Source organism: Chrysemys picta, chromosome 22, assembly GCF_011386835.1.
Source record: "Chrysemys picta bellii isolate R12L10 chromosome 22, ASM1138683v2, whole genome shotgun sequence".
NCBI lineage: Eukaryota > Metazoa > Chordata > Testudines > Emydidae > Chrysemys > Chrysemys picta.
In genome coordinates, this window is record NC_088812.1 from 17,552,806 (window position 1) to 17,580,356 (window position 27,551).

The 27,551-nt window shown below is 59.2% G+C and overlaps 1 protein-coding gene across 6 annotated transcripts; it reads right to left on the reverse strand.

Moving 5' to 3' along the window:
• Positions 1–1,829: 1,829 nt before the first annotated feature.
• On the reverse strand, positions 1,830–26,913 carry CALCOCO1 (calcium binding and coiled-coil domain 1). 6 transcript variants are annotated; one of them, XM_042842230.2, is made up of 15 exons: positions 26,777–26,913; positions 18,248–18,412; positions 17,184–17,286; positions 15,954–16,147; positions 15,276–15,434; positions 14,679–14,827; positions 13,656–13,746; positions 13,242–13,397; positions 12,285–12,539; positions 11,528–11,653; positions 11,070–11,165; positions 10,636–10,747; positions 9,883–10,097; positions 8,030–8,136; positions 1,830–4,892 (listed from the first exon to the last, which is right to left on the reverse strand). In XM_042842230.2, the coding sequence occupies exons 2-15, from the start codon at positions 18,407–18,409 to the stop codon at positions 4,688–4,690; spliced, it is 2,130 nt and encodes a 709-aa protein (XP_042698164.2). In that variant the 5' UTR covers positions 18,410–18,412; positions 26,777–26,913; the 3' UTR covers positions 1,830–4,687. The 6 variants fall into 6 exon arrangements, with proteins under 6 accessions (XP_042698164.2, XP_008171505.2, XP_065432510.1 ...); XM_008173283.4 differs by having other exon boundaries at positions 26,748–26,885; XM_065576438.1 differs by lacking the exon at positions 13,242–13,397 and having other exon boundaries at positions 26,777–26,811.
• Positions 26,914–27,551: the final 638 nt, after the last annotated feature.

The following is a 27,551-nucleotide window of genomic DNA, read 5'->3' on the forward strand; positions in this document are numbered from 1 at the left end:
TGCTTATATCTTCCTCTGCAGCACCTGGCACCGGCCGCAGTCAGAGGCAGGATTCTCGACTAGGTGGAACCTGGGTCTGGCAATTCTGCACAGAGCCAGCGTGATGCCAACCAGCCCTGCCCTGGAGGGACCTGTTCCTGGGAAGAGGGGCTAGAACTGTCTCCATGGCCCATTCTATTCTCAGTGATGGGGGGCACTTAGTACTGGCTCATTGCAGACACTTACCCAATGGCAACAAACCCAAATTGCACCAGCTCAGTCTGCCAGGCTGCCCAGATGGGCACAACTGGTACCAAGTGGGCCCAGGCATGCCAGGCAGAAAGCCTCAGCTGTCGGCCCTGCAGCCCCAGTGATATTTCAGGCAAGAAGGGGATTTTGAGAGTGGCTCTCCTGTATAATACAGCCCGTAGGCTTGCCTGCAGACATTGACTCATCCACCACTAGGATGCGGCCACCCCTGGGGTGGGATGCGATGGCTTTTAAACAGTCACACAGCAGCTTAGGGCCTGGAGTGGAGAAGCCTGCTGTGGAAGTGGATCGAAGGAGGCAGACTGGAATCCCCCATTGGGCTCGGGCTCAGGATTAACTTTCCTGCTCCTGGGGGATTTTCTGGGACCCCATTACAAAGTGTCAAGACCTCAGCTTTATGTTTCACCCCTGAGAGGACACCTCCCGGCAGCACAGCGCCCCCTAGGGCTGTGCTGGCTCTGCCCACCCTCTCAATTACCAGCGTATCTTCCTGCAGCACCAGTGTAGACCAGGAAGATGTCCTAGCCACCAGCTGAGATTTTAATGTCCATTTTGACCTTGTCCACAAACCCACAAGGAGGCAGCTTGGCCCAGTGGCAAGGCCTCTCAGGACTTTTGGGTTCTACTCCTAGCTCTGCCACTAACTGGCTGGGAGACCTGGGCAAGTCACTTCCCCACTGTGTGCCTCAGTTTCCCCACCTACCCATATCTGTTTAGATTGCAAGCTCTCTGGGGCAGGGACTGTCTCTTGCTCTGTGTCTGTGCCGGGTTAGCACAATGGGACCTCTACATGTTTCCATAATAATAATACATCCATGCTAGGGAGGCTGGGATCTATGAGGCTGGGAGTCACGTCTCCTGGCCTTCAGACCCGTCCCTGAGGATCAGTCCTTGCAGCTTCCTCTGATGCATCTGGTACTGGTCGGTCACGGAGACAGGAGCATGGAGTCACTGGTTAGAGCTGGCACCAACGAGAAATTCCTGGGGTCACGCAGCTGCAGACCCCAGACATCCTGAGTCTCTGCGCCAAGTTCAATCCATAACAGAGTCCGTAACAGCTGGGCAGGGGGTCCAAATCCAGTTGGCACCATCTGAGTGTTGCTTTCCTCCCTGTGGCCAGCAGAACTGCATTCTTACATGGCAGCGGTGCAGACTGGAAATCTACTGCAGGCAACAATTCTGCCCAGTTGCCTGCAGACCGGCCTCCCCATGGGGGCCAGGGAGGATATGGAAGGAGAGCTCCGGAGGCAAAGCCTGCACCAGCCAAGGGACGGGGACAGATCTTTGTTTCTAATACTCGCCGTTGTGTTTATCCTGCCCTGCTCGGCTCCACCATAGCACCCAGCACGGTCCACCATTGCAGCAAGAGGAACGTTTCCAATCCCAGGTGCTTCGGCTGCCTATCCGGCCTTGATCTCTGCCCCCGGCTGCCTGGGCATCGGCCTTACCCCGCTACAGGCCTAGTGGCTTTTACTCCCATGAGTAAAAATCAGCCCGACTATCCGAGCAGCGATCTCCCTGAGCCTGGCGGAGCGGCGCAAGGTTTTACGGTGCCCAATAAACCATAAATCAGGCAAAGCTTTGAAGAGACCGGATTTTATTAGAATAGCCAAGACATGTAATATAAATATATATACACACTATACATGGGCCGTGTGTGTGTGTGTGTGTGTGTGTGTGTGTGTGTGTGTGTGTGTGCACGCACTGGTTTTTATTGCTCTGACGTTCGGGGACCTTAGCTGTCTTTTTTTTTTGTGGGGGGGGGGGACATTAAAAAAAACAACAACCAAAAAAAACAACAACCCAGGCTGGGGACGAGATAGGGGAGAAGCAGGGAACAGCTGGATACATCAGAATCACCAACCACGGTTAGTTACAAAATAAAGAGCGTCTATAAACCAGTGATCAAAACAGCAGCCTCGTCTCCTGCATTCAAAAGGCACAATCATGAACTCTCATCCCACCCAGCCGACTGACTGAGAATTTGGGGGCTAGCCGAACGCCTGGCTTCTTTCTCCTTCCCCCTCAAGAAGAGAAGGGGACAAATGGAGAGTCACAACAGTATTATATTAAAAAAATAATAATAAAAAAAAGGAATTGCAACCGTGAATACGAAAAGCAAGTGAATGAGAATAATCGAAGGGGGGGTATGTACAAGGGGGTTGTGGGGGTTTGAACTGTCCCCCTCCCCCCGAAATCAAGCAAACCAACTGCAAATCAACACTAATTACTGAGCATGCTACAGCGAGCGGCTATGAGACGCAGAGACCCGGCGGACGGGCACCCTGCATCAGGAGAATTATAATAGTAATAATGGACAAGTCAGTTTAAAAAACAAGGTGAAAATAAAACCATTTCAGGGGTAGTGTCAGGGCTCTGCCCTGCCTGCTGTCCCATCCAGGGGTCATGCCAGGGCTGGTGACCCTCCCTGTGTTGTCTCCCCAGGGGTCATGTGAGGTCTGTGCCCCTCCTCCCCCCGCTGTCATGTCAGGGCTGGTGCACCCCTCCCCACCATGCCCCAGGGACCCTATCAGCTCTCAAGTTGGCCAGGTGGGTCTTTGGACCTCTCCTCCCCATCCTGGCACAGTGCACCCCCTTACTGCACCTGGCATAGTCACTACCCAGGGGCCCAGAGGCCACGGGGAGGGGCAGATTGCAACAGAGCCAGGGCCTGGTTCTGCCCTGGGAAATGCTGGTGCAAAGTTTGGATGATGCCATGGCAGTCGTTCCTGATTTACACCCAGGTGGCTGGGATCCCTGGGGCACCCCACAGGGCAGACGAGATTGGGATCAGGCCCGGGGCTGGGAGTGGCTCAATTCCAGGCCAAGGGGATGCTGGGGCCAGGAGGCTGCTTGGCAGAAAAAGCAGCTGGTGGAATCCAGCCCCCAACCTGGGCTGGGATAGGACTGATACCCTGGTGTACACCACTCACCCCCATTTCCCCCCCCCCTTCCTCCCAGGGCATGTGTATCCACACACACAGAGCTCTGGGCTCAGCCCCCTTTGCCCCCCCCATACCCTGGGTGCTGCCCTGTGCCCTCCACCCAGTGCCCGGCCCAGCCCCACCTCCCCATGATCCTTCCCCACTTCCACCCCCTACCTGAGATCGCCGGGAAGGAAAGGGTTTCGGTGCATGGGGCTCTGGGTCCTGTGGGCCCTCTCGGGCCGTTAACCCCGCGTGGGAGGCGGTGGTGGCGAACGGCAGGAGCCAATGGACGGCCTGTTGTGCCAATTATTTATGCTGTTGACAGTCTAACAAATCAGTGGTTGTTAGCGGTGCGCTCCCAGCATTATTGGCTGGCTCTTGGTGCGTGCCAGCGTCTGCAGGGCTGAGAAGCGGCAGGCTCTGCTGGGTGCCCATGGACGGTGTGAGTGGGGTGGGGGCTGAGTCTCCTTGTCTCGCAGCCAGGGAAACTGAGTCCCGTGGGGGAACAGACCCTTATGACAGCGGCAAAATTCTCTAGCTCAGACATGGAAACCAGTAGCCCAGCCAGAGGCCCAAAGGCTAGTTGATTGGGCCCAGGGGAGTGGAGCTGGGGGTGGGGCCAGGACCCCTGGCACATAGGCAGGGAGCAGCACAGGGCAGCTGTCTTTGGGATCTGAGGGGGGGGGGGTCTTGGGGCATCCACGAGAGGGGAAATCCAGGCCCCTTTTAGCCTGAACTATGAGGCAGCCTAACCCCACTCAGCCCCCTTCCCTAATCTCCTCACACTGACCTCCTGCACCTACCTAGAGCCTTGAGGGACCCAGGAAATCTGCCTACCCTCACCTGGGGGGGGGGGTGCAAGAGGGGACCACCTGGCCTTGCCTTTTCTGCACTGCTCCTCCACCCCCTGTACCTTCCAAAATCCGGTGCACAGCAGTTCCCAACACTTTGCGTCTGGAGCCCAAGGGGAAACATTGGGAGAAGACAGTGTGTCCCTAGGGCAGCCCCCCAGCTCGAACCCCACCCCCCAGCGAGCCTTCCCCAGCCCTAAGCAACAGGCCCAAGTACCAGGAGGCAGATGGGAGTTGGGGCACCCCCTCCGGGGATTCCTATTGCCCTGACACAGAGCCCCCCAGCCAAGGGGTGTGTGAGCCTGCCCCCCCTCCACTCCAACTGATGAGCGCTCAGCATCTGCAGTGGCTGAACCCCATATTTGGGAGGTGGGAGCAACTCGCCCTATTTTACCCTAAGGCAGCAGGGTGGGGGCTGGAGATCTCAGGCCTACAGATCTGCCTGGGAACAGCCACTATGGGGCGCTAGTGCCCAGCCCCCCCATTCACTCCCTGCTCTCGGATGCCATGGAGGGCGGAGGGGGGTAAATCGCCCCCCAGGGATCGGGGGAGCCAAGGCACCCTTGTGTGGCTCCTAGGGGGTGAGCCGGGCTGGCAGTGCCTGACAGGAGGGTCTGGGGAGAGGCTGGGGGGCAGGGAGAGGTGGGGGCGACGGGGGCATCACTCGAAGGCGAAGGGGTCGTGGGCGCTGAAGAAGAAGTGGCTGTCGACGTGCTCTTCCAGTGCCTCCTTGTCGCACTCCAGGGGGAAGCGCTCCTTGCAGATGGGGCACTCCTTCCACAGGCCGGGGGACGCGGGCAGGTCCAGCGGGGAGGCGCCCATCCCGCAAGGGCCCGGGTCTGACGGCTGGCGGCCGGTGATGCCGCTGCACGGGGGCGACAGAGACAGAGGGTCGGCACCCCTAGAACTCGCCGTCCCCATGAGCAGGGCCCTGGCACCATGCCCCCCGCCACAGGCCCTGCACTGAGGGCATAGCCGGGCTGGGGGCCAAGGTTATTATGGGATCCCCGCCTCCCGCTATTCCAGTTCTCCTTCTCCTGATTCCCCCCATCCCCCCGATCTCTCTTTTTGCTCCTGCCCTGTTAGACTCTGCAGAACACAGAGCAGAGGACCCTGCACAGGACTGGCCCCCCACCCCCACAGCGCACCAGCCCCTCCCCCTTCTCAAAGGGGAGCAGTGGCCCCCTCAACCCAGAATTCCTTTTATTCCTCAGACACCCCTGGCTCATCGCCTCTGCACACGGCACCCTGCGCCCATCCTGCCCTTCCCCCGACATCAGCATCCAACCCTGCCTCCCCCCAACTCGTCATCCACCGCACCCCCTGCCCTATCCTGACGCCCCCATCCCATCCCCTGCATCCCTTCTGCCCTTCCCCTGACACCAGCATCCAACCCTGCCTCCCCCCAACATGTCATCCCACCTGTGACAAACTGGGACTGTTCTTAATGTGGTCTTTGAATGCTGAGTGGGGAGTTTGGCTGGGACGGTCTGCATTGGGGGCTGGGAGACTGGCCTTGAGGGAAGATACCTGAGCATGAACCCAGAAGGGAGTTGGAGGCTAGGTGACACCTCTGCCTGGGAAACTGGACAAAGGCTGGGGGAGGAGCCCAGGGGAGGCTGGGGGAGAGACGCTGGAGAGAGGGGGAGTGTCAGGAGCTGGCTGGTATAATGAAGGGGAGCCCAGGCAGGGCTCTGACCCCTCAATGGGCCTGTGGTGCCCCTGGAACCCCAAGATGGACCTAACTGAGGGGGGTCCTGTTGTCTGTGCCTGCAAGACCTGTCTTGGACTGTGTTCCTGTCGTCTAAATAAACCTACTGCTTTACTGGCTGGCTGAGAGTCATGGTGAATTGCAGGAAGACGGGGGTGCAGGGCCTTGTGTCCCCCCACACTCCGTGACACCACCGCACCCCCGCCTTCCCCTCATGCCCCCATCCCATCCCCCGCATCCCTTCTGCCCTTCCCCCGACACCAGCATCCAATCCTGCCTCCCCCCAACACGTCATCTCATTGCACCCACTGCCCTCCCCTCATGCCCCATCCCATCCCCGCGTCCCTTCTGCCCTTCCCCCGACACCAGCATCCAACCCTGCCTCCCCACAACACGTCATCCCACTGCATCCACCATACCCTCTCCTGATGCTGCCATCCCTTCCCTTCTGCATCCTCCTGCCCTCCCCCGACTCCCCCATCCCATCCCCCGACACTTCCATTGCATCCCCTCTGCCCTCTCCCGACACCCCATCCCATTCCCCTGCCCTCCCCTGACACCCCATCGCATCCCCTCTGCCCTCCCCCGACACCCCATCCCATTCCCCTGCTCTCCCCCGACACCCCCATCCCATCTCCTCTGCCCTCCCATGACACCCCATCCCATCCCCCTGCCCTCTCCCGACACCCTCATCCCATCCCCTCTGCCCTCCCCCGACACCCCATCCCATTCCCCTGACCTCCCCCGTCACCCCATCCCATCCCTTCTGCCCTCCCATGACACCCCATCCCATTCCCCTGCCCTCCCCCGACACCCCATCCCATTCCCCTGACCTCCCCCGTCACCCCATCCCATCCCTTCTGCCCTCCCATGACACCCCATCCCATTCCCCTGCCCTCCCCCGACACCCCCCATCCCAACCCCTCTGCCCTCCCACGACACCCCATCCCATTCCCCTGCCCTCCCGACACCCCATCGCATCCCCTCTGCCCTCCCCCGACACCCCATCCCATTCCCCTGCCCTCCCCCGACACCCCCATCCCATCTCCTCTGCCCTCCCATGACACCCCATCCCATCCCCCTGCCCTCTCCCGACACCCTCATCCCATCCCCTCTGCCCTCCCCCGACACCCCATCCCATTCCCCTGACCTCCCCCGTCACCCCATCCCATCCCTTCTGCCCTCCCATGACACCCCATCCCATTCCCCTGCCCTCCCCCGACACCCCCCATCCCAACTCCTCTGCCCTCCCCCGACACCCCATCCCATCCCCCTGCCCTCCCCCGACACCCTCATCCCATCCCCTCTGCCCTCCCCCGACACCCCATCTCATCCCTTCTGCCCTCTCCTGACACCCCATCCTATTCCCCTGCCCTCCCCCAACACCCCCATCCCATTTACCCCCGCACCCACCCTGCCAATCCCCCAACACTGACTTCCCACCCCACCCTCCCACCATACGTCGATCCCATCCCCCTGTATCCACCTGCCCTCCCCCAACACGCCGTCCCAGCCCCCCTGCCCTCCCCTGCCGCCACCACCCCATCCCATCCCACCCTTTCCCCAATGTCCCCATCCCATCCCACCTGCAACCACTCTGCCCTCCCCCGCTGCCCCCATCCCACCTCTCTGCACTCAGCACCCTGCACCCAACCTGCCTTTCCTACTCCTGACACCCCCATTGCAGCCCATTCCCCCGCATGGGGGGGGGGGGGGGCTGGGTGCACAGACCCCACCTTACCTTGCAGCTGGGTGATTCTATCTATTTCACTTGCAAATAGCCCCCCTCCCCGCCCCCCGCCCGCCCGCCTCTGTCTGCAGGAGAAAGGAATCTAATGATGCTGAAAATTGATTCAGAAATGCCCTGACACGGCCGTACATCTCCCGGCTCCGCGCCTGCCACTTTTATGGCCACTGGCTGTAAAAGTCACCGGCTCCCCGCGCCCACAGGGAAATTTATATATTTTTACTAACTAAGAGGAGGCTTGGAAAACTGCCCCCACCCCCCACTTCCCCTACTCCCCCAGCCCCCCACCCTGCTCCCCTCCATCCCCCCACTGCTCCCCTCCATCCTCCTCCCCATCCCCTACTCTGCTCCCCTGCTCCCCTCCATCCTCCTCCCCAGCCCCAACTCTGCTCCCCTTCCCCCACTCTGCTCCCCTGCATCCTCCCCCCCATCTCCCCACTCTGCTCCCCTTCATCCTCTTCTCCATCCTCCTCCTAATGGGCAGGGCGAAGGAACAGCCCCCTGCTCTGCTGACAGGCCCCAGTGCGGCCAATCCCCCCCTCACCTGGCCATCTCATAGAAGACGCTGCCCAGCTCGGGCAGCAGCAGACTGGTCTCTTCCCCTCCGCTCCGCACAGCCGCCATCAGCACGGCCTTCTCGTCCTCCGCCTCCTGCAGTGAGAGTGGGAGTGAGAGCGCAGGGGGCCAGAGTCCAGCCCCCACCCCCCAGCACTGGGGTGCCCCCTGCGCACAGGCATATTGATTGTGCCCACCCCAAGCAACTGGGCTCCCCAGAAGAACAGCCCCGCTATGTGTCATAGGCCTTATACTGCTGAGGATGGATGAGGATTCTCCTTTACCTCTAGTGGTAGTGGGCTGAGTCCTGGCAGCCCGGGGGTGTGAGTTTTATCCCCATTGCCGCACGGTCCCCAGCTGTACTGCTAGGGTGTGGGCTACCCGATGGGTCTCTGCTAGCTTCCTGCCCCCTGGCTGCGCGGGGGAATCATGGAGCCATGAATGCGCCGCGGGGTGGGAGGGTGGGCACTGGGTCAGCAGCCTGCTCCCCCTTGCAGCAGGGGGTGCTGGGATTGATCCTCGGACCTGCTGGGCTGCCCCTGAGGGATCTCTGAACTGAGCTGTGTCCTGTTCTGAGCGGGGCCAGCGTGTTGTGATGTCGCTGCCAGCCGGCCCCCTGCCCGCGATCCCTCCTGCTACGTTTCGTGGGGCTGCCATGGGCCCCGCGGGCCGCCCCCTCACACTGAGATCCCGCAATAGACAGCATGGAAATGGACCGAGTGCAGGGATGTTCTGGTCCCAGCAGCCGGGCAACCTCCCTAGGCCCAGCATACCTCCCCTTCAGGAACCCCAGGGAACCCCAAACGCCTGGTGATCAGCTGACTGCCACATCCAGATCTCACCAGCCCAGAAGCCCCAGGGGGTTGGGAGCTTTGGCTTTGGCCTGCGGGGGGAGCTACTGTGGTGTAACCAGATCAACCCCCCAAACACTGTTACTTTCCTAGTGTAGATGGGCCCCAGCCCTGAAGGGCAAAGATCAGCCCCTCCTAGGGCTAGCGTTTGAGTTGGCCCAGATGGTGCAGAGTCCCCCATCCTGCTGCTCTCGCTGCCCCCCTGAGGATGGAGGTGGGGGGGCTCTCCCAGCATTGATGCCATGAGGCTGGCAGGGAGAAGTCCCCATCCTCCCAGCTGACCCCCCTCACTTTCCCCAGTGGGAGGCACTGACACCCCCCCACTTTCCCCAGCAGGAGGTGCTGGAGAGACTCCCCGGCACCCCCCTTTTCTCCCAGGTCGTTAATTTACTGCATGTTTTATCGTGCCAATTATCAGAGGTTTGTAAAGTTTTACAGGGGCGGTCTAAAAAGCCCCTCCCCCCACTCACAGCTGGAGGGGCGGGGGAGGAAAAAGCTGCCCCATGAAAGAACAGCAACTGCAGTGGGACACGGAGAGATTTCAAATGTGGGCCTGATCCCCAGCCTGGCACAGACGCCCCTTCGCCCCTGTCCCGGGGGGGGGGAGGGGGGAGCCATCCCCGGTCCTGCAGCTCCAGGGACCTTCCAGCTACTCCTATCAGGGATGCGGTCGGGGGGAATGCAGGAGGGTTTGGGGGGCTGGCAGATAACCCCTCCTCCTGGGTGAAGCAGGCTCAGATGCACCCTCAAAGCTGGGCTTTCTGTTGCACAGGAGGGGAGCCCAGCCCCTCCTGCCAACCAAAACCCCACCTCATCCGCCTCTGGTGGAGTGTGGAATAGTGGGGTAGAGGAAGCAGCTAGCAGCCAGGACGCCAGGGTTCTATTTCCACCCTTGCCCCTGCGCGCTGTGTGACCGAGGGTAAGTCCCTGTGCCTCAGTTTCCCCCTCCACGCTGCACGTGTTTGGGGGTCCTCGCCCCCCGGGGACTCACTGAGTCGGAGCTGTTGTCCTCGGTGGGCTGCTTGATCTGGGTGGTGATGGGGGCGGGCTGGCTGATCACCACCTTGTGCATGGGCTCCCGCAGGCACGGCGGGGTCTTGGTGCCTGCCCGGTTGTCGCACAGGCTGTAGGGGCTGAGCTGGGTGTGGATCCTCATGTCCTCGGGGGACTCGTCCTCCGAGTCCGAGAGTGGGGAGTCCAGGGAGCCTGGGGGGAGGGGAGGCACAAGGGTCACTTGGGCAGCCGGTGCCCCCCGCTGAGCAGGGCAGGGCAAAGGGGGGGAACCCTGCTGGGGGGAGGAGGTTGGGGAGAGCCAGCACAGGGGGTGTGGGAGTGGGGGGGAGTTCTTGGGGGAGGAGCCGAGGGACGGCTGGCACTGGCACAGTGTTGGTAATTTCGGGGGGCAGCACTACTCTTCTGGGTGGGGGGGAGCAGCACAGGGCGATGTCAGCGAGGGAGAGAGGGGGCGAGTGGAGAGTGCACATAGCAGTGAGAGCGGGGAGGGGGGCTCCCGGGGCAGAGAGGAGGGAGTTGGGGGCAGAGCAGGGGGAGATGAACAGGGGTTACAGTGAGGGGGTAACCATCAGGGGTGCCGGGGCATGAGGTGAGGCAGTGAAGGGGGGCAGAGGTAACGGGGTGGGGGGGACAGGGGTAACAGGGGTGGGAGGATGGGGGTGGGGGGGTAACAGGGGTGGGCTGACAGGGGTTGGGGGACGGCGGTAACAGGGGTCGGGGTGTTACACACTCAGCGCTGTGGCCGCTGCCTCCTCCTCCTCGGCCGCCGTCACCTCGCTCCACTTCTCGTCGGCCACCTTCTCCAGCCGCTCCTCCAGCTTGCGGGCGTACTCCAGCAGCTCCTGGGGAGGGGAAGCCACCGGGATCAATATTGGCCCCGCCTGTGCCACCAGGCCATGGGGAGATTGGGTGGGGACCCGGGGGGGAGGGGGGAGGCAGGGTCTTTGCCTGCCCCACCCACTGTCCAGGCTGCAGGGCCCCTGCCTGACCCCAGGGCACCGCCCAGCCCCTATGCAGGGAAGGCCATGATGGGGGCAGGGAATGTGACTCATGTCACCCCCTCCTGGCGGTTCCTTGGCCCCCGCTGGAGCCTGGGCCGAGAGCTGATATCCGCCTGGCTCCGGGGTTCAGCCCCCTTTGACTCTGACCCCGGCTAGCACCAACCTGTTTCTCCTCCTGGAGCTGCTCCTTCTCCTTCTCAGCCACCTTCAGGGCCGCGCGCAGCTCCTTGAGCTCCCGCTTGCTCTCCGACAGCTGCACCTGGGCGGGGGGGGGGAAGGGGGCACAGGACCGTGAGAACTGCCCCAGGGCAGGGAGTGTGGCAAGGGCTGGCCTTGCACCAGCCTTGGGAGGGAACCTCCATACCCGAGGAACCTGATCCCCCAGAACCCATGAGTGCCCCAATCCCTCCTCCTATGGGGCAAGGCATCCCCTAGCACCAGTGTGTGGCTTTCGGGGTAGGGCTTCCCCATCCCAGCTCTGATTCCTCCCCCTTAGGGCAGGGTCCTCCCACCCCGCATGGCAGGGCCTCCCCATCACAGCTCTGATCCCACCCCTTGTAGGGCAGAGACTGGGGTTCCCCTCTGTCCCAGGGGCAGTGCCCACCTCCCTACTGGCCTTACCAGGCTGGAGTCCCTCTCGTGGGACAGTTCAGATTTCAGCGCCTGCTTCTGGGCTCGCTCCTCCTGCAGGTTCTTCTCCAGCTTCAGCACCTCGGCGCTCAGCTTCAGGATCTTGTCCTTCTCCGCCTGCAAACAGCATGGGGGGCGCTCACGGGGGCCGGCACTCGCCCGCCGTGGGGAGCCCAGCACATCTCCCTAGCTAGGCTGGGATGGGAGGACTACAAATACCTAGTGCAGCGCTAGGGGGCGCTGCGCTGCAGGGAGCAGGGTGAGAGACTCAATAGGGGGCGCCCTCACCTTGCAGCCAGTGCTGGCCCCAATGTGGTGCTAGGAGGCGCTGTGCTGCAGGGAACGGGGTAGGGGGCTCAGAAGGGGGCGCTCTCCACTCTGATTCTGGGCTGCAGGGGGATTAGTACAGGGTATTCTCCCCTCATGCTGTGCCTCAGGGAGCTAGTAGGGGGCACTCTCCCCATAGCCAGTGCCCACTCCAGTGCAGCTCTAGGGGGCACTGTGCTGAGACATAAGCCAAGTTCTGAGCATTGTATGGGTCACGACAGGGGGACTTTTCCCAAGGCCTGGACATGCTCGTCCCTGCTCCCTGTCCACTGGTCACTGAGACAAGCCCAGCTAGGGGATGCATCTTCATTTCCTATCCTAAACTGTTGAGCATTGGCAGTACCCCACCCCAGAGGTGGCTGCACCCCGGCAGTGGATGCAGCCATTCAAGTGAGAGGCCCAGCGGGGTGTGGGTTGGCACCTCTATGCTCTGCAGCAGGTTGCTCTTCTCCTTCCACCACTGGCCTTTCCCCTCCTTCCATTTCAGGGTCATGTCTGCCAGCTTGATGTTGGTTTCGGCTGACTCCAGCCGGCTCTTGTGGAGGTCTGAGATGGTCCGGTCCCGGATGGAGGAGGCGCTGGCCAACTCCTCCCCCAGCAGCACCACTTTCTGCTGGCTGGCAGCAAGGAGGTCCTGGGTGGAGCGAAGCTGCTCACACAGCGCTTCCAGCTGGGCCTGGGGGGGTCGGAAATAATGAATGGGATGGAAGAGGCCAGCTGGGCTCTGCCCCTGCATCCCACCGCCAAACACAGCAACAAGGGAGCAGTTGATGGCATTTAAAAGACTGTTAAAATTCTTTCCTATTAGCATGTGGAACTCCCTGCTGCAGGATGTTATCAAGGCAAATTGCTCAGTGAGCTCTGTGAGGTGCAGGGTAGCTCTGAGGTTTATGTGCCAAAGCCAAGCTGGAAATAGCTGGCCTTTCCTCTAAGCCAGGGTTCAAATCCCATTAGGACTGATGCAGGCCTTCTGAGGAGCCAGGAGATTTCCCTCCTGGCAGAGATCTTCGAAATCCTGCTCCAGGAGAGTGCCAAAGATCCTGCGGCGCTTTTCAAATGAGCGGGGTTTGGGCTGCTGCCTTCTTGGTAAAATACTATCCTGTTACTCTCCGTGCCCCAGAAGTGGCTGCATTTCAGGAGTCAGTGGGAAAAGAACCTAGGAGTCCTGGCTCCCTGTCCTCACCCCTAGAACACACACAGGCACCCACAGCAGGGAAAGAGAACCCAGGAGTCCTGGCTCCCATCCCCCTGCTCTAGCAGCGACACCGCCCTAATCCCCTCTTTTGCAGGGAAAGGGCTGGTGAACGCACACACCCAAGCAGGGGGAGCGGAGGCTGCGCCATGGCACCGAGGGGGGCCCCCCACCCCAGGCACTCACCGTCCTCTGCTGTGCGGCTGCCAGCTTCTGCTGCAGCTTGCTGATGTCCTCCTGCAGCACCAGGGCCTGCGACACCTTCTCGCTGTGCCGGGTCTTGGCCAGCAGCAGGTCGCAAGCCAGGTTCCGGCTCTCCTGCTCCGAGGCCTGCAGCTTGACCTGGGGGGTGGGGGTGGGGGGACATGATCCTCACGTGCCGGCCCAGAGACTCCCAGGGGGCGGGGATGGGACCCACCTCCCTTCCCTCTGGGTGCCCCCTGGGGATGGGGGAACCCTGCCGCTCTCCGTATATATGGGGAGGGACCCCCCACTCCTGTGTGTGTCTGAGGGGGAGGGGAGGGACCCCCGCTCCTCTGCTCACCCCAGCTAGCTCCACCACCAGCAAGTCGCCCCTACAAGCCCCGCCCCGGGGCTCACCTGGTAATGCTCCTTTTCGGTGTTCTCCTCCTTGAGCTGGTGGTGGATCTGCTCCTGCTCCCGCACCAGGGACTTCACCGTGTCCTTCATCCTGGGGGTGGGGGAGGGACACAGGCAGGGTGAACCCTGGCTCGGCTCAGGGCACTGCCAGCTACAGCGGTGGGGGGGTGGGTGAGGCGCAGCGAGGGGGCCGGGCAGATCCATTGCTGCCCGCCGGCCCTTCCGTGACGCTGTCGGGCCAGAACCCCAGAGTGAGTCTGTGTCCTGCAGCCTCGCTAACGGGACCCCTTTAGTCAGCATGGCCTGGGCCTGGCCCTGTCCTATCACACAGGACACTGCAACCCCACTCCGACCCCAGAGGCTGCACCCCCACGGCACATTAGAGTCCATGCTGCTGAGGGGCGGGGGGGGGGAAAAGGAGACAGCATCCAGTACTGAGCCCCCACGCTGCTCCCCAGAGCACAGCACAGCGCCCCCTAGGGCACTAGCCTATTCTCACTCAGGGTGAGAGCCCCCCGAACAGCTGGCCTCTCCCCCTTCCCGCAGGACCCTGGTTCGGCCTCGGCAGTCACCCATCCGAGCGCTGACAAGGTCCAACCCTGCTTAGAGACTGGACAAGATCACAGGCCTGGACCCATCCCGACGAGCCACAAGGGATGAGGCCACCTTCCTTCCCGCTGGGCCAAGCCACAGCCCTGTTACTCACCTGCCCCCGCCTCCCCCACACCCGCCAGTCCAGCCGGGTCACAGCACTGACCCTAACTCCCAGGGCTGGCACACGGAAGTTTCGCGCCCTAGGCGAAACTTAGACCTTGCGCCCTCCTCCCCCGCCCTGAGGCACCCCCGTGGCAGCTCCCCACCCCAGCTCACCTCTGCTCTGCCTCCTCCCCGAGCACGCTGCCTCCGCTCTAATTCTCCTCCCCTCCCAGGCTTGTGGCGCCAAATCTTGGCGCCCTAGGCAACCGCCTAGCTAACTCCCCTCCCCCTCCCCAAGCCTGCTGACCCCCGCCCACTGCTGCTCACCTGTCCAACTCCACCTCCTTCTGCAGCACCTTCTCGCTCAGGGCCTGAACGTCCTCCTCCAGCTCCTGGATGCGGGCCAGCTGTCCCGCCTGCTGCCGGCTCAGCGCGTCCCGCTCCTCCATCACAGCTGCATGGGAGCTCGAGAGATCCTGGGAGAGGCGTCGCCGTCCGGGGCGGGGAGGGGTGAGCTGGGATTGGGGACACGGGAAGCCCCGACCCCGTCTCCCACCTGGGATCAGCACAGAGTCTGGGTGCTCCGGCAAGGGGCAGGGAAACCCAGGGGCCCCCCAATCAGAGAGCCCCTTTGGAATCTGGGGCTAAGCCAGTGGGTAGCAGGGAATGCAAGGAGGAATATGGGGTCCCCTCCTAGGTGGGCATCTCCAGAGAGGCAGCCCAGCCCAGTGGCCTGAGCAAGGAGCCGGGAGGCCTCATTCACCCGTCCGCGTGCCTCAGTTTGCCCCCAGTGTGATGGGCAACGGCCTAGTCCATGGGGACGACACTGGATCCTTATCAACCCGGGAAGCGGGGTGGTGGGGGATTCAACCCAGTGGCTGTTGCCCGATAGGGCCCGGTGCCCGCAGGGGGCACCCCACACACCTTGTACTGCTCCGCCAGCTTGGTGTGCTCATCCCGCATGGTGCCCAGAGCCTCCTCCAGCTGCTCGATCCGGGCCTGCAGCTCCTTCACCTCCTCCTCCAGCCGCAGCTTCTCTCGCAGCAGCCTGCTGTGCTCCTGCTGGCTCTCCTCCAGCTGGTTCTGGGGGGGAATGGGACCCACAGGGACCGGCACTTTTAGTACAGACTGAGGGGGCAGGCACTACACTCACCCCGGGCCCCCAGGACATTGCAGGGTGCACAGGCAGGCAAGGGGTGGGCGAAGCAAGAGACTAGTGGTGGGGGCTCTTATCACAGCAGGGAGGTCGTTCTGAAGGGGCAGAGCTGCTGGAGGGTGGGGCCAGGGCTAAGCTCCGCCCCATTTCCCAATGCAGTTGTTAATGCTTGCCCTGCAGGGAGAAAAGCCTGGCAGGAGGGGAGGGGCTTGAGTTGACTGGGACATGGCCAGGTGCCCTCTTGGGCAGAAGAACAGCTGATCCCTCCTGTTGCCCTCCACCTTGTGCATTGGGTGAGCTCACAGCCCAACCAGGCCCAGGGGAAACTGAGCCACAAATCTGTGAAGTGACTTGCCCAAGGCCACTGGCAGAGCTGGGACCAGAAGCCAGGTCTCCGGGCACCCACCTGGTGCTCTGCCCACTAGACAATGCTGACCCCTCATTACCTGCAGCAGGGTGGCTTTGGGCACCACCAGCAACATGTCCATGTTGCCCTCGTCATCCTCCTCCAGCGTGACGAGCTCGTCCATGGGCCGGGGCTCGCTGAACTGGAAGGGGCTGCTCTGGCCACGCACCTCGCCACGGCGATCCACATAGCGGAACTCGTACTGCTGGGCCCCTGGCTTGGGCAGGTAGCTGGCTGCAGCAGGACAGACACAGCCCAGCATCAGATGCCGCTAGGGCCTTGCCAGGAGGCTGACTGCTTCCAGGTGGGGGCTCGGATGCCCCGTAGTCTGGGGCTCGGTCTGGTCCCTGCCTCTCCCCTGACACGTCTTGCCCCCAGCAACCGCCCCGCACTCCTGAGTCCTGGCACCAGCGTGGTTGGTACCATGGCAGAGAGGCTGGCAAGTGCCTTGTCAGCAGACCACGTTGGTCACAGAGGTGCTGCCCCCCCAGCCAGTGTGCCGCCCCCTGGCCTTGAGCCTAGTCTGTGTGGCCTGCTCTGGCCTGGCCTCTCTAACAACCAGCGGGTAGCACCAAAGGCCGACGGTGGCCTGGATGCCCGTTCCATCAGGGGCTGCTCGGAAACCTGCCATCCCATTCCAGTCCCAGCCTCGCTCCTTCCCCCTGGCTGCCTCCTGCACCCCTTCCTAGGATCCTCTCTGCTTTACCCCCTCCCATCCCAAGCTGCTAATCCTGGGGTCCCATGGGAAGCCCCCGTTCCAGTCCTCAGCTCCACATGAGATGTCAGGGTCAAGCTGTGTGAGCAGTCCCTCCCCACCCACTGCTGCCTCCTCAATGCCCCCTGTTGTAACTGCACCAGGGGGCTTCAGGGAGATTTGGTTTGCAGCTGCTGTGGCATGAGGTCATGGCCACGCCTGGAGGCGGGACGCCACGCGAGATGGGCCCACGGGCCTGATCTGGTGGGGATACTGACCTGGATTGGCCCATGGGTCTGGTCCAGCAATGTAAGGCGATATTGGGCTAGATGGGCCCGCTGGCATGACCACATCTATCAGGGAGGCCGGGATACCAGGCTAGATGGGCCCTTGGTCCAACAAGCCACGGCAAAGCCTCCGTAACCCAAACCCTCCCCCAGGGCTGCCACCCCTTCAGACCGTTGCTCCGGCTGCTCAGTGACGGACACCCCCCGTCTGATCTCACCCTCCCGCAACCCCCATGCACGTAATCTACGCACCGCACCCCCTCCCACCCCCCGGAGCTCCCCCACCTACCATGGAACTGGACGCTGGAATGGACGGGCGCCCCCTCCGTGCCTCCGTCGGGCACCACACACCACACGAAGGTGTAGTAATCCCGCACGGATGAGGCCTCCACCTGGACAGACAGACGCAGGCAAGAAGGTGTCTGAGGAACCCCTGGCATTAGCTGAGCGTTTCTCTAGCGCTCATCAAGTGAGTGTCACTGTCCTCATCGGGGGGGGGTTGGGAGGGGCTATCACAGCAACGGGCATCTACACTGCCCACTAAGCCCAGGCTCTGACCCAGGTTTGAGCCCAAGCCCTGCTTCCGTCCACACACAGATCTGTCTGACTCGTGGCACTCAGGACCTGGGTCCTACGACCCTGCTGGGGGTGGGGGTGGGTCAGAGCCAAGGCGTGTCATTTTGCAGTGGGGATGCACCAGAAAGCGGCAGACCCAAGTCAAAGGTCTCCAGCGAGACCCGGGGCTGGCGATTGTAAGCCCAGGTTTACCATGCAGCATGGATGCTCAAGTGCGGGCTTGGAATTGCTGAAGCCTCAAGCCTGGGTCTGCAATGCAACTCACCCTAAGATGATAATACTGCCTAGCTGTTACACAGCACAGGAGGGTAGTATCATTCCCCTGCCCGCCCCTGTTTTACAGATGGGGAAACTGAGGTACACGGAGGGGAAGTGACTTGCCCAAGGCTGGCCACCAGGAATAGAACCCTGGTCTCATGAGTCCCAGGCCAGCGCTCTAGCCATTAGGCCACGCTGCCTCGTTTTGCTTTTGCACGCAGGGAAAAGCAGGAGGCTTGGTTGACTTGTGGGTGAATTTCAAGGTGGCCTGCAGAAGTGGGCCCCTCCTCTCACGTGCACGCTGCGGGCTCAGCGCAACGGGACAGCGGAGAACGCAATAGGAGGGGAAGCCTCTACCCCAGGTGATGAGGAGGCCAATCGGACACCCTGCACCTCCCCATCTCAGCCTAATTCACTGTCTGATCAGAAAACTTGACATGCCGCCTCCCCGAGGCCACATCTAAAGTGGAGATCCCAGCTAATGCATCCAGCTCCCATCCACCTCTCTCTTCCCAGTACCTTGAATATCCCGATCCAGTCGCGGGCTGACGGCTTCATGCTGGGGGGCAGAGTGTAGTGGCACTCGACCTTGGTGTTGGGCACGTAGGTGCGGGCCACGTTGAGGAAGGCCATGGTAGGGTGGGGCTGTGCCTGTGACTTGCTAGGAGATACCTCCTCCATCCTCTTCATCGGGGTGGAAGGTGAAGAAGGAAGAAGGACAGTATGACAGTCTTTAACCCAATGTTCACCCTTTCTACAAGACTATGATAAATTTTGTACAAAATATGCCTTGTGAGGTATCATTCAAAAACTCGTAATTTGCTGACCATTACTGTCCTGGTAAAAAATGTGTGACAACATTGTATGTAAAGTTATACAATTCTACTGTATGACATTGCAGAGACATGTTCCAAGTTTAGAAAGACAGCCACAAACCAATTCCAGAGAGACAACAGGCAAACTGATGCCTCAGCTTGGTGTCAACAAAATCAAATGGACCATCACCTGGGTAAGTGGCCATTCTTTGGCAGGAAAAAGAGTGTGAGTGAGAAATCTACATTTTGGCAAAGAAAGAGCTGGAGGTTCCCATCTCCTGCTGTCTCCTGAGCCTCAGCTGGAGATGATTCTCAAAGAAAAAGAGAACTGTAAGAAAGGGGAAGAAACTCCCCAAAAGATCTCTCCTTTCACCTTGATTCACGGCTTTGACAACACTTGAAGGACAAAGGAAGGGATCCTGGCAGAAAGGAATTCAGCCAGTGAGGCTGCTAGAACATGTAGGAACAGAGACTTTTGCTTTGAAATCCCTTAGCTTGTTAAGTTAGACCAGGGGTCGGCAACCTTTCAGAAGTGATGTGCCGAGTCTTCGTTTATTCACTCTAATTTAAGGTTTTGCGTGCCAGTCATACATTTTAACATTTTTAGAAGGTCTCTATATATAAGTCTATAATTTATAACTAAACTATTGTTCTATGTAAAGTAAATAAGGTTTTTAAAATGTTTAAGAAGCTTCATTTAAAATTAGGGTGACCAGATGTCCCGATTTTATAGGGACAGTCCCGATTTTGGGGTCTTTTTATTACATAGGCTCCTATTACCCCCCACCCCCTCTCCTGATTATTCACATTTGCTGTCTGGTCACCCTATTTAAAATTAAATTAAAATGCAGAGCCCCCTGGACCGGTGGCCAGGACCCGGGCAGTGTGAGTGCCACTGAAAATCAGCTTGCGTGCCGCCTTCGGCACACGTGCCATAGGTTGCCTACCCCTGAGTTAGACATTAGTTGTGTTTTATCTTTAATTTCTTTGTAACCAATTCTGACTTTTATGCCTCATTACTTGTAATCACTTAAAATCTATCCTTCTGTAGTTAATAAACTTGTTTTATTGTTTTATCTAGACCAGGGTGCTTGGATTGAAGTATTTGGGAAACTCCATTTGAGATATCAGGGTTTGTGCATATCATTTTCTATTAATAAAATGATGGACTTTATATGAGTTTGTGGTATCCAGGAGAGAGCTGGGCACTACAAGATGCACATTTCTGGGGGAAAGTCTTGGACTGGGAGTTTGTTGGTGTTGCTCTGCAGTGTAATTCACGGGTGGTTGGCTGTACTCTTGCAATGTAGCTGTGAGTGAGTTACAGGCGTGTGAGCAGACCAGGAGTGGTTGCGCTCACAGTGAAGCCGTGTAAAAGGCACTCCAGATTGGAGAATTGAGGGGACACAGCTGCTCAACCGTCCAGATTGTACCCTGGGGAATGTCACAGGTGGGAGGGAGAAAAGAGATGGGGAAGGGGTAGGATGGGCAAATTCCACCCTGGACCAGTCTGGGATGCCCTGAAAGTCACTGTTTCCCTACATGCCACGGGTACATCCACGGAACTCATCACTGTGGGCACCTCATGGGCATGGATGCATTTAGCTGCCCAGCCCGCAGGAGGCAGGGCAGTGCCACTGTCTCTATTTTACAGCGGTTCTTGGGCACACAGCAAGTCCATTTCAGAGCCGGGAATTGAACCCAGGAGTCCTGGCACTCAGATACCTTTGGAGCTGGACCCCTAAGACCCCACATATTTCAGACAGAAAGGGACCTTTGTCTAGTCTTTTTAACTCTGGTTAGTGTGCCACTAAACTGGGTCTCAGGGCACTTGGGTTCTGTTCCCATCTCTGCCACTGACCTGCTGTGTGACCATGGGCAACTCCCTCCCTCTGTGCCTCAGTTTCTCCTTCAACCCTGCAAAATCTTTGGCGCAAGGATGGTGGCTTGCACCTAGACTAGTAACCTTGGCTGGGGTCTCTAGGAATTAACACAAATCCATTGACAAAAACAGTTCAGATTGCCCCATGCTCATCCAGGAAAATGCAGACCTCTGACAGCCAGGAAACCCAGAGTCAAGGTACACACCAATGTAACCTTAACTCTGCCCTTCTAAGCGATGGCACAGGGTGCCCACAAGACACGTACTTGCACTCTGCCTTTGCAGCTTGTGCCCATCGCCCAGGGAAGAAGCATGCGCCAGCTGCAGCACAGGGTCCAATGCCATCTCTTTGCCAAGGCGAAACTTGTGTCCAGGTGAACTGGACTGAATGGGTGCTGCCTATGCCCACCCTATGCCTGGATACGGAGCCTCCACCGCAAAACCAACCCCACACTCGCTGTATTTTACAACCTTTCACCATTGCACACAGGACCCCCTCAAACACAACACTATCACTCACCCATCAGGACATGCCCACCCCACCCTCATACCCCACCTCGCTGCTGACGCCCCCCATGGCAAGAAGACCCCTGTGCCCTGCTGCTGACACATGCTTCCCAGCTCAGCACTGGAATGAGACAAACGGCATCGCTCAGGATGCACGTGCACCGTTTTCCCGTCCTCACACATGTGGGGTGAGGCGTGGGCAGAGGGGCTCAGAATCTCTGAGGGAAAGGGCACCTCCATATCGCCCCCCATCACAATCACAGCTCTGACCAGCTTCTCCGGCTAATCCCTCCACCATTCCATATAGCTCCACCTAACAACAGCAAGCACAGCTGGAGCGCACACAGATCATTCCTACTGGCTACCGCCAGCTCCAGAGGGTCAGAGTTAAGGCCGCGTTGGGGCGTCCCTTCACACTTTTCTGGTTGTCCGAGGTTTGAGTTCTGCTGGATGGGCATGAGACCCAACAGGCAACCTCAGCTCTGGGTTAACCAAGTTTTTGGCCGTGAATTTCCTTGTTTCCCAACCAGAAAGAGAAACATTTTTGGTAGGAGTCAGGGGTCAGGCAGGTCGTTATAGCTGTCCCTTACGTTTGCAGCTGGCTAGCAAGGAGGCTATGTGATCCTAAGAGCTCCTGTCCCCTTTGGCACAGAACCATGCGTCGTGTTGTGAAATGTCTGGAGGGGGGAGCTGCTAACAGGGCAGTGAGAGAAATCTCATCCCTGGCCCCAAAACTGACCAGGGTGGTTTATTCCGTGGTGGTTTAGTTACAGTAGCTTTATGCAGTGCAGTCATTCTCCTCCTCACATGAGGTAGCGCCCCCACCCCCATTTCCAGCTTCCCCTCCCTGTCCCGCCCCACGAAGCCATTCAGGACCATTCCTTGGCATGTGAGAAGCCACGAGCATGTAAGAAATTTGTTCTACGTGTATCACAAGCAGCTGCTTATGGGAGGGCCACACATTTCTCAGTTACAGAGGCTGTGCTGGACAGCAAACTGGGCCCCCGGCAGGCGCCCCCCCTCCAGCTACTCCCCCTGCTCTGGCAAGGCCCCTAGCTCGCCCAGCCTCCAAGCTGGCCCCCTGGCCAGCCCCACACAGAGGTGCTGTCACCTTAACTTTGAATTGTCTGATTTTCAGAGATTTCAATGTGTGGTGTAGTCAGGGCGCCTCCAGAACCTGGCTCACATTTGTGGGGGAGCAGGGAGAGGGGCTCAGACCCCTTAGAATAGCAGGGCCCCCAAGATCCTGGCACACACACATGGAGGGAGGGCAGGGAAAGGGGCTCGGTCCCCTCACCCCAGAGGGACAGGGCTACTGGATCCCGGCACACACATGGGGGGCAGGGGAGGGGCTCAGATCCCTTAGAACAGCAGGACCCCCAAGAACCCAGCATACACAAGGACTCGGACCCACTCAGAGGAGCAGGCTGACACCCCCCTCCCAAGATCCTGGTACCCACATAGAGGGGAGAAGATGGGGCTCACATGCTCTCACATCCCTAGTCACCCCATTTACCCTACCACTTCCCCACATCTCCCCTCCCCATGTCCCACCCCTCCCCCTCTCCAGAGCCCCCAACTCCTCTCCACTCCCTGCCACCCATCCCATGATTCCCCTTCCCCAGCACTCTCCCAACCCCTGGCCTGGTGCAGCAAGCATTCATGTGTCATTCCTTTTCCTTTCAAAAAGAGTTTGCGCCCCTTCTCAGTTCTCTGCTGTCCTCGGATTACAGTTCCCAGCAGTAACAGAAACCCTTCGACAGAGGCAGACAGTCGCACCTGGCCTGTAATTCGTCCTCAGATATCTGCCAAGGGTAGCTTTCAAAGCTGCAATACCTGGAGGGTAGCTCAGGGTCACAACCTGTCCCCTCGACCCACCAAGTCCCGTGCAATCACTATGGCTAGAAACCGTCTTTCTGCACGTCACATTTCAAGAGAATCCAAGAGAGCATTTGACTTAGAACAGTCAACCTTTAACCAAAGGGGTTCTCAACTTTAATCGCAGGAGCTAGCTCTTCTAGTGTGCCTTTCACCCATGGATCTCAAAGCTCTTTACAAAGGAGGTCAGCATCAGTCTCTTCATTTGACAGATGGGGAAACTGAGGCACCGAGCAGGGAAGGGACTTGCCCAAGGTCACCTAGTTGGCCAGGTCTCCGAGTCCCAGTCCGGTGCTCTAGCCACTAGGCCCCAGAAAATGAGGCCCTACGGAACCAGGTGATGTTTGCCACTGCGCAGGGGGAGCAGATGCGTCTACTGCCCTTGGCACGGATGCATTGGCTTTAAGAAATGCTGCTGCGAGGTGAGAGGACAAACACGACTCCTCACCTCTCCCACCAGCTGGCCTACCAGCAGTATCTGGGTCTCATCCTGACTCTCCAGCATCAGATCCCAAAGTGCTTTACAAGCAGCGTATACCAGGATCGCTCTGATTGCTGCCCTGGGGCGGGGCCCACAACGGCCACACCACACGGCAACAGAGGACAGGAAGTGGAGTCTCCAGGGTTACCCACTCTCACGGTTTTGTCATGAGTCTCATGATAATAATTGCTTTCCTGAAAACCCCAGCTCCTGGAGCGAAGGGATACGTGATGATTTCAGCCTTCCTTAAAGAAAAAGAACGTTTTCAGCCCTCGTGGCAGTGGAGAAAGCTTCAAAATATGACCCCAATGCACCCTAAAGGCTCAAAAAGCAGAAGGCAAATAAAAAGGACCCCAACGTTATTATTTGTACATAATCTCATGATTTTTGGGGAGCCTGACTCATGATGTTTGAACATTTGGGGTTGGCGATACTGAGTCTCGTACCCAGCTGGGGAATGCACGGATGCATGTTGAAAGCCCTGGCTTTTGTGAAAGTGGCCGCAGGCATAAGCGCCGACTCCGTGGGTGCTCCGGGACAAAAATTAGTGGGTGCTCTGCACCCACTGGCAGCCAAGCTCCCCTCACCCGCTGCCCTGCCCCTCCTAGGGTGACCAGACAGCAAATGTGAATAATCAGGAGAGGGGGTGGGGGGTAATAGGAGCCTATGTAATAAAAAGACCCCAAAATCGGGACTGTCCCTATAAAATCGGGACATCTGGTCACCCTAGCCCCTCCTCCTGCTCCCCCTCGGGTGTGCCGCATCCCCGCTCCTCCACCTACCTCCCAACGCTTCCCGCCCGGCTGCCACCAAACAGCTATGTGGCAGTATTAGCATGCTCCAGGAGAGTGGGGGTGGGGGGTGGGAAGGAGGAGTGGCACACTCAGGGGAGGAGGTGGGAAAGAGGCCGGGATTTGGGGAAGGAGTGGGAATAGGGACAGGGAGGGGGCGGAGTTGGGGCGGGGACTTTGGGGAAGGGGCGGGGCCGGGGGAAGAGGGGGCATCGAGCACCCAGGGGAAAGAGGGGACGTCGGCGCCTATGGCCGCAGGATGCTTAGCGACAGCAAAAGAGCCAGGCCCTGGATTTTTACATCGCAGCTGGAAGCTGGCGGCTCCAGCACCTGGCTGGGGCATCGGTTCAGGACAGCTTAGAGTACTTTGGGGTCTTTGTATTCTGTTTGTACAGCACCTAGCGCAACAGGCTCATGGTCCATGACTGGGCCTCCAAGGCGCTACCACAACACAGAAATAAGAACAACACCCCTTGCTTTATCACTAGAATCATTTCCCTCAGAAGCCTGGGTTTTCCTGGAGGGACTCCCCTCCAAGCATGGGGAGAGAGACATGCTGGTCCTGTCTACACAGCAGCTGCAATTAACTCAGCAGCTAGAACAGCAAATTGTCTAGTAAGCTCCATGGCCAGGGTGAGGTCACGTCTACACTACAGGTTAACAACGTGGTAACAACCAAGAGACTCATACACAGCACTGATAGGGCTGTAGACATCTTCAAAGGGGTTCACTGCAAAGGGGGAGGTGACCAGGCACCCCAATTTCTTCTCTGGACAAGCCAAAATCCTCGCTCGATGATCCCATGTGACAGAGGCGCCCTGTAACTTGGTGCCTTCCCTGCCATCATTAGACTCTCCCGCACACTGGCGCCCGTGTGCAGTGATCATACGTGTTGAGTGTCCCAGTACAACTGAATGAGATTCCCCAAAGTGCGCCTGCACCAATTATAATCCCCGGTGCAGCCATGCCTGGGTGGAAGATCTGCTGGGAGGCAGCGTGGCCTAGTGGATACAGGACAGGATTAGCACTCCAGGGATCTGGGCTCTAGTGCCAGTTCACACCCTGCTTTGCTGGGTGACCCTGTGTTAGTCACTTCCTCTCGCTGCCTCAGTTTCCTCATCTGTAAAATGGGGATAATGCGGCTGACCTCCTTTGTAAAGCGCTGTAAGACCCACCGATGATAAGAGCTAGGTATTAACATTAGCTCCTCTACAGAGTCCTGCTTGACATAAAATGAACCTCTGAGCATCTTGAGGTTGGCAGAGTGGCGCTGTGGCTAGAGCATGGAATTAAGGCAGGACACCTGGCTTCAACTCCTAGCTCTGCTGTGTGACCTGGGGAAAGTCACTTCCCCACCCTGTGCCTCTGTTCCCACTCCCACCCTTTGCCTAGGGAGACTCTGAGTTCTTTGGGGCAGTTACTGCCTCTTTGTGACTACAACAGGGCCCTGATTTGGCTTGGGACCTCTCGGCCTTGCTCTCCTGGGAATCCTGCACAATCACTGCTAAAAAGCGCTCGTGGCCTGGGCAAGACACCTCATGATCGGCCCCACAAGCCCAGACAGCGCACGGCTGGCGTGGGACCTCCTGGCCATCATCCAGCCAAGTGCTTGAAGCTACATTCCTTTCCCCTCCCTGGAGTCTGCTGCTCCAGTTGTGCCGAGCCAGCCAAGGAGCAGCCATGTGCAAAACAAATCCCAGCAGCTGCCATCCATCCTCTCCGCTCACCTGGCTGCCAGGGACAGGGGGATGATCCCTTGAAGCTTGCACAAGGCAAGCAGGGCGCACCAGCCTTATGCAAGGCCGGTTCCAGGGAGAGACAAGGAAAAACCACCTCCCAGCTTGGCAAGAGAAAAGACCTAGTCCCCAGCGGGGGAAACTCTTCCCACTTCTCCCCCCTCACCCCTGCCCTTCTTGCCCAGAATAAAAGGCTTTAAAAAAAAATCAAACAGCTCCAAACCAAAGTGACAAAGGAAACTCGTGTTCGGAAACCCAAAGCCACAGGCGTGCTGGGGAAGGAAGCTGCACGGCGGGGAACTTGTGCGGGGGGGTGAGGGGGTGGTGAAGATCGCCCTCATGCACCAGCCCCAGGTGCAAATACAGGCATGGGAGAGATTCTTCGCTCTTTAATGCCACGGGGGTGGCTAATCTCTGGGTTGCCCGGGGCCAGGGGCATCCAGGAGGGGTCAGCTCCAACCAGGCAAACAGTATGGCCGGGCAGGTCGCAGGCCTGTCCCAGCAGCCAGGGGAGATGGGGGTAAAGCAGTGGAAGGGGGCTTAAGCGGGAGGGGGGGGGAGTTCCATCTCCTGGGCTGCCCCTTTCCAGAGGAGAGGGATGGCCCCACTGCCTTCCCTGCAGCAGGGAGCCCAGCCTCCCCAGGCCTCGAAGCACAGGCCAGGCAATCCTGAGATCAGCGGGCTGCTGGACCCCAGGGTACCCTGGCTACAGGCAGAGCCCTCGCGAGGGGGGGCACTGCGGGGGAGGGGGTGGGGAGCACGGATCGCCCCTGGCACGAGGCTGCACGGTGCAAAAAGGGAATTGCCCCTCTCCAAAAGCCCAGACCCCCCCCCTCCCCCAGGCAGCAGCAGAGGAAGGAGGCGGGGAGCAGGGGCCTGAGGGGAGGAGAAAAGCAGAGGCGCCCCATTAGATAAAGAAGGTCTCTTACCCTACAGAGCAATCAGCTGTTCCACTAACCTTTTACCAACAACAAAAACACCACTCAGCCCAGCAGGGGGCGGGGGGAAGGAGAGGCCCGGAGCATGCTGGGAGTTGTAGTTCTCTCTGGCTGCCTGGCGCTAGGGTGGAGCAGGAGGGGAGACTGCAGCTCCCAGAGAGCCCTGGGGAGAGGGAGACAAAGAGCCTCCTGGCCGGGGAATCTGGGGAGTGTAGTTTGCCCAGCTGGGAAGTCCAGGCAGAGTATGGGGCAAGGGGACTTCAACTCCCAGGGTGCACCGGGCTCCCAGGGGCCATGGAGGCATTGGGTATTATTCAGAGAGGAGTAAGGTTTCAAGTTGTTCAGGGTAGAGCCCTACTCGGCTGGGAGTTCGAGCGGCCCCTGTCCAGGAGCGATGGGCCTGGCTGCTCTTCTGCAGGTTATTGCCCGACACGCTGTCCCTGCCCTAGTGTGATGCAAGAGCAAACAGAAGCTGCGCACACACACAAGGCAAAACAAACTGAGCACACACACTGCACCCGCAAACGGAATGCACATCCATTGCAACACCAAGCGAAAAGTTGCACGCACCAGGCAACACAAAGTCAACACGCAAAATGCGACGCTGAACAACAGCTGTACAGACAACGCAACACCAAATGAAATGCGCACACACATTGCAACACCAAACAAAAGCTGCACACATCAGGCAATGAAAACTGAACCCACCAAATGCAATGCAATACAAACTGAACACGTAATGCAGCACCAAACAAAAGCTATACGCACAATGCAACGCAAACTGAACACAAAAAA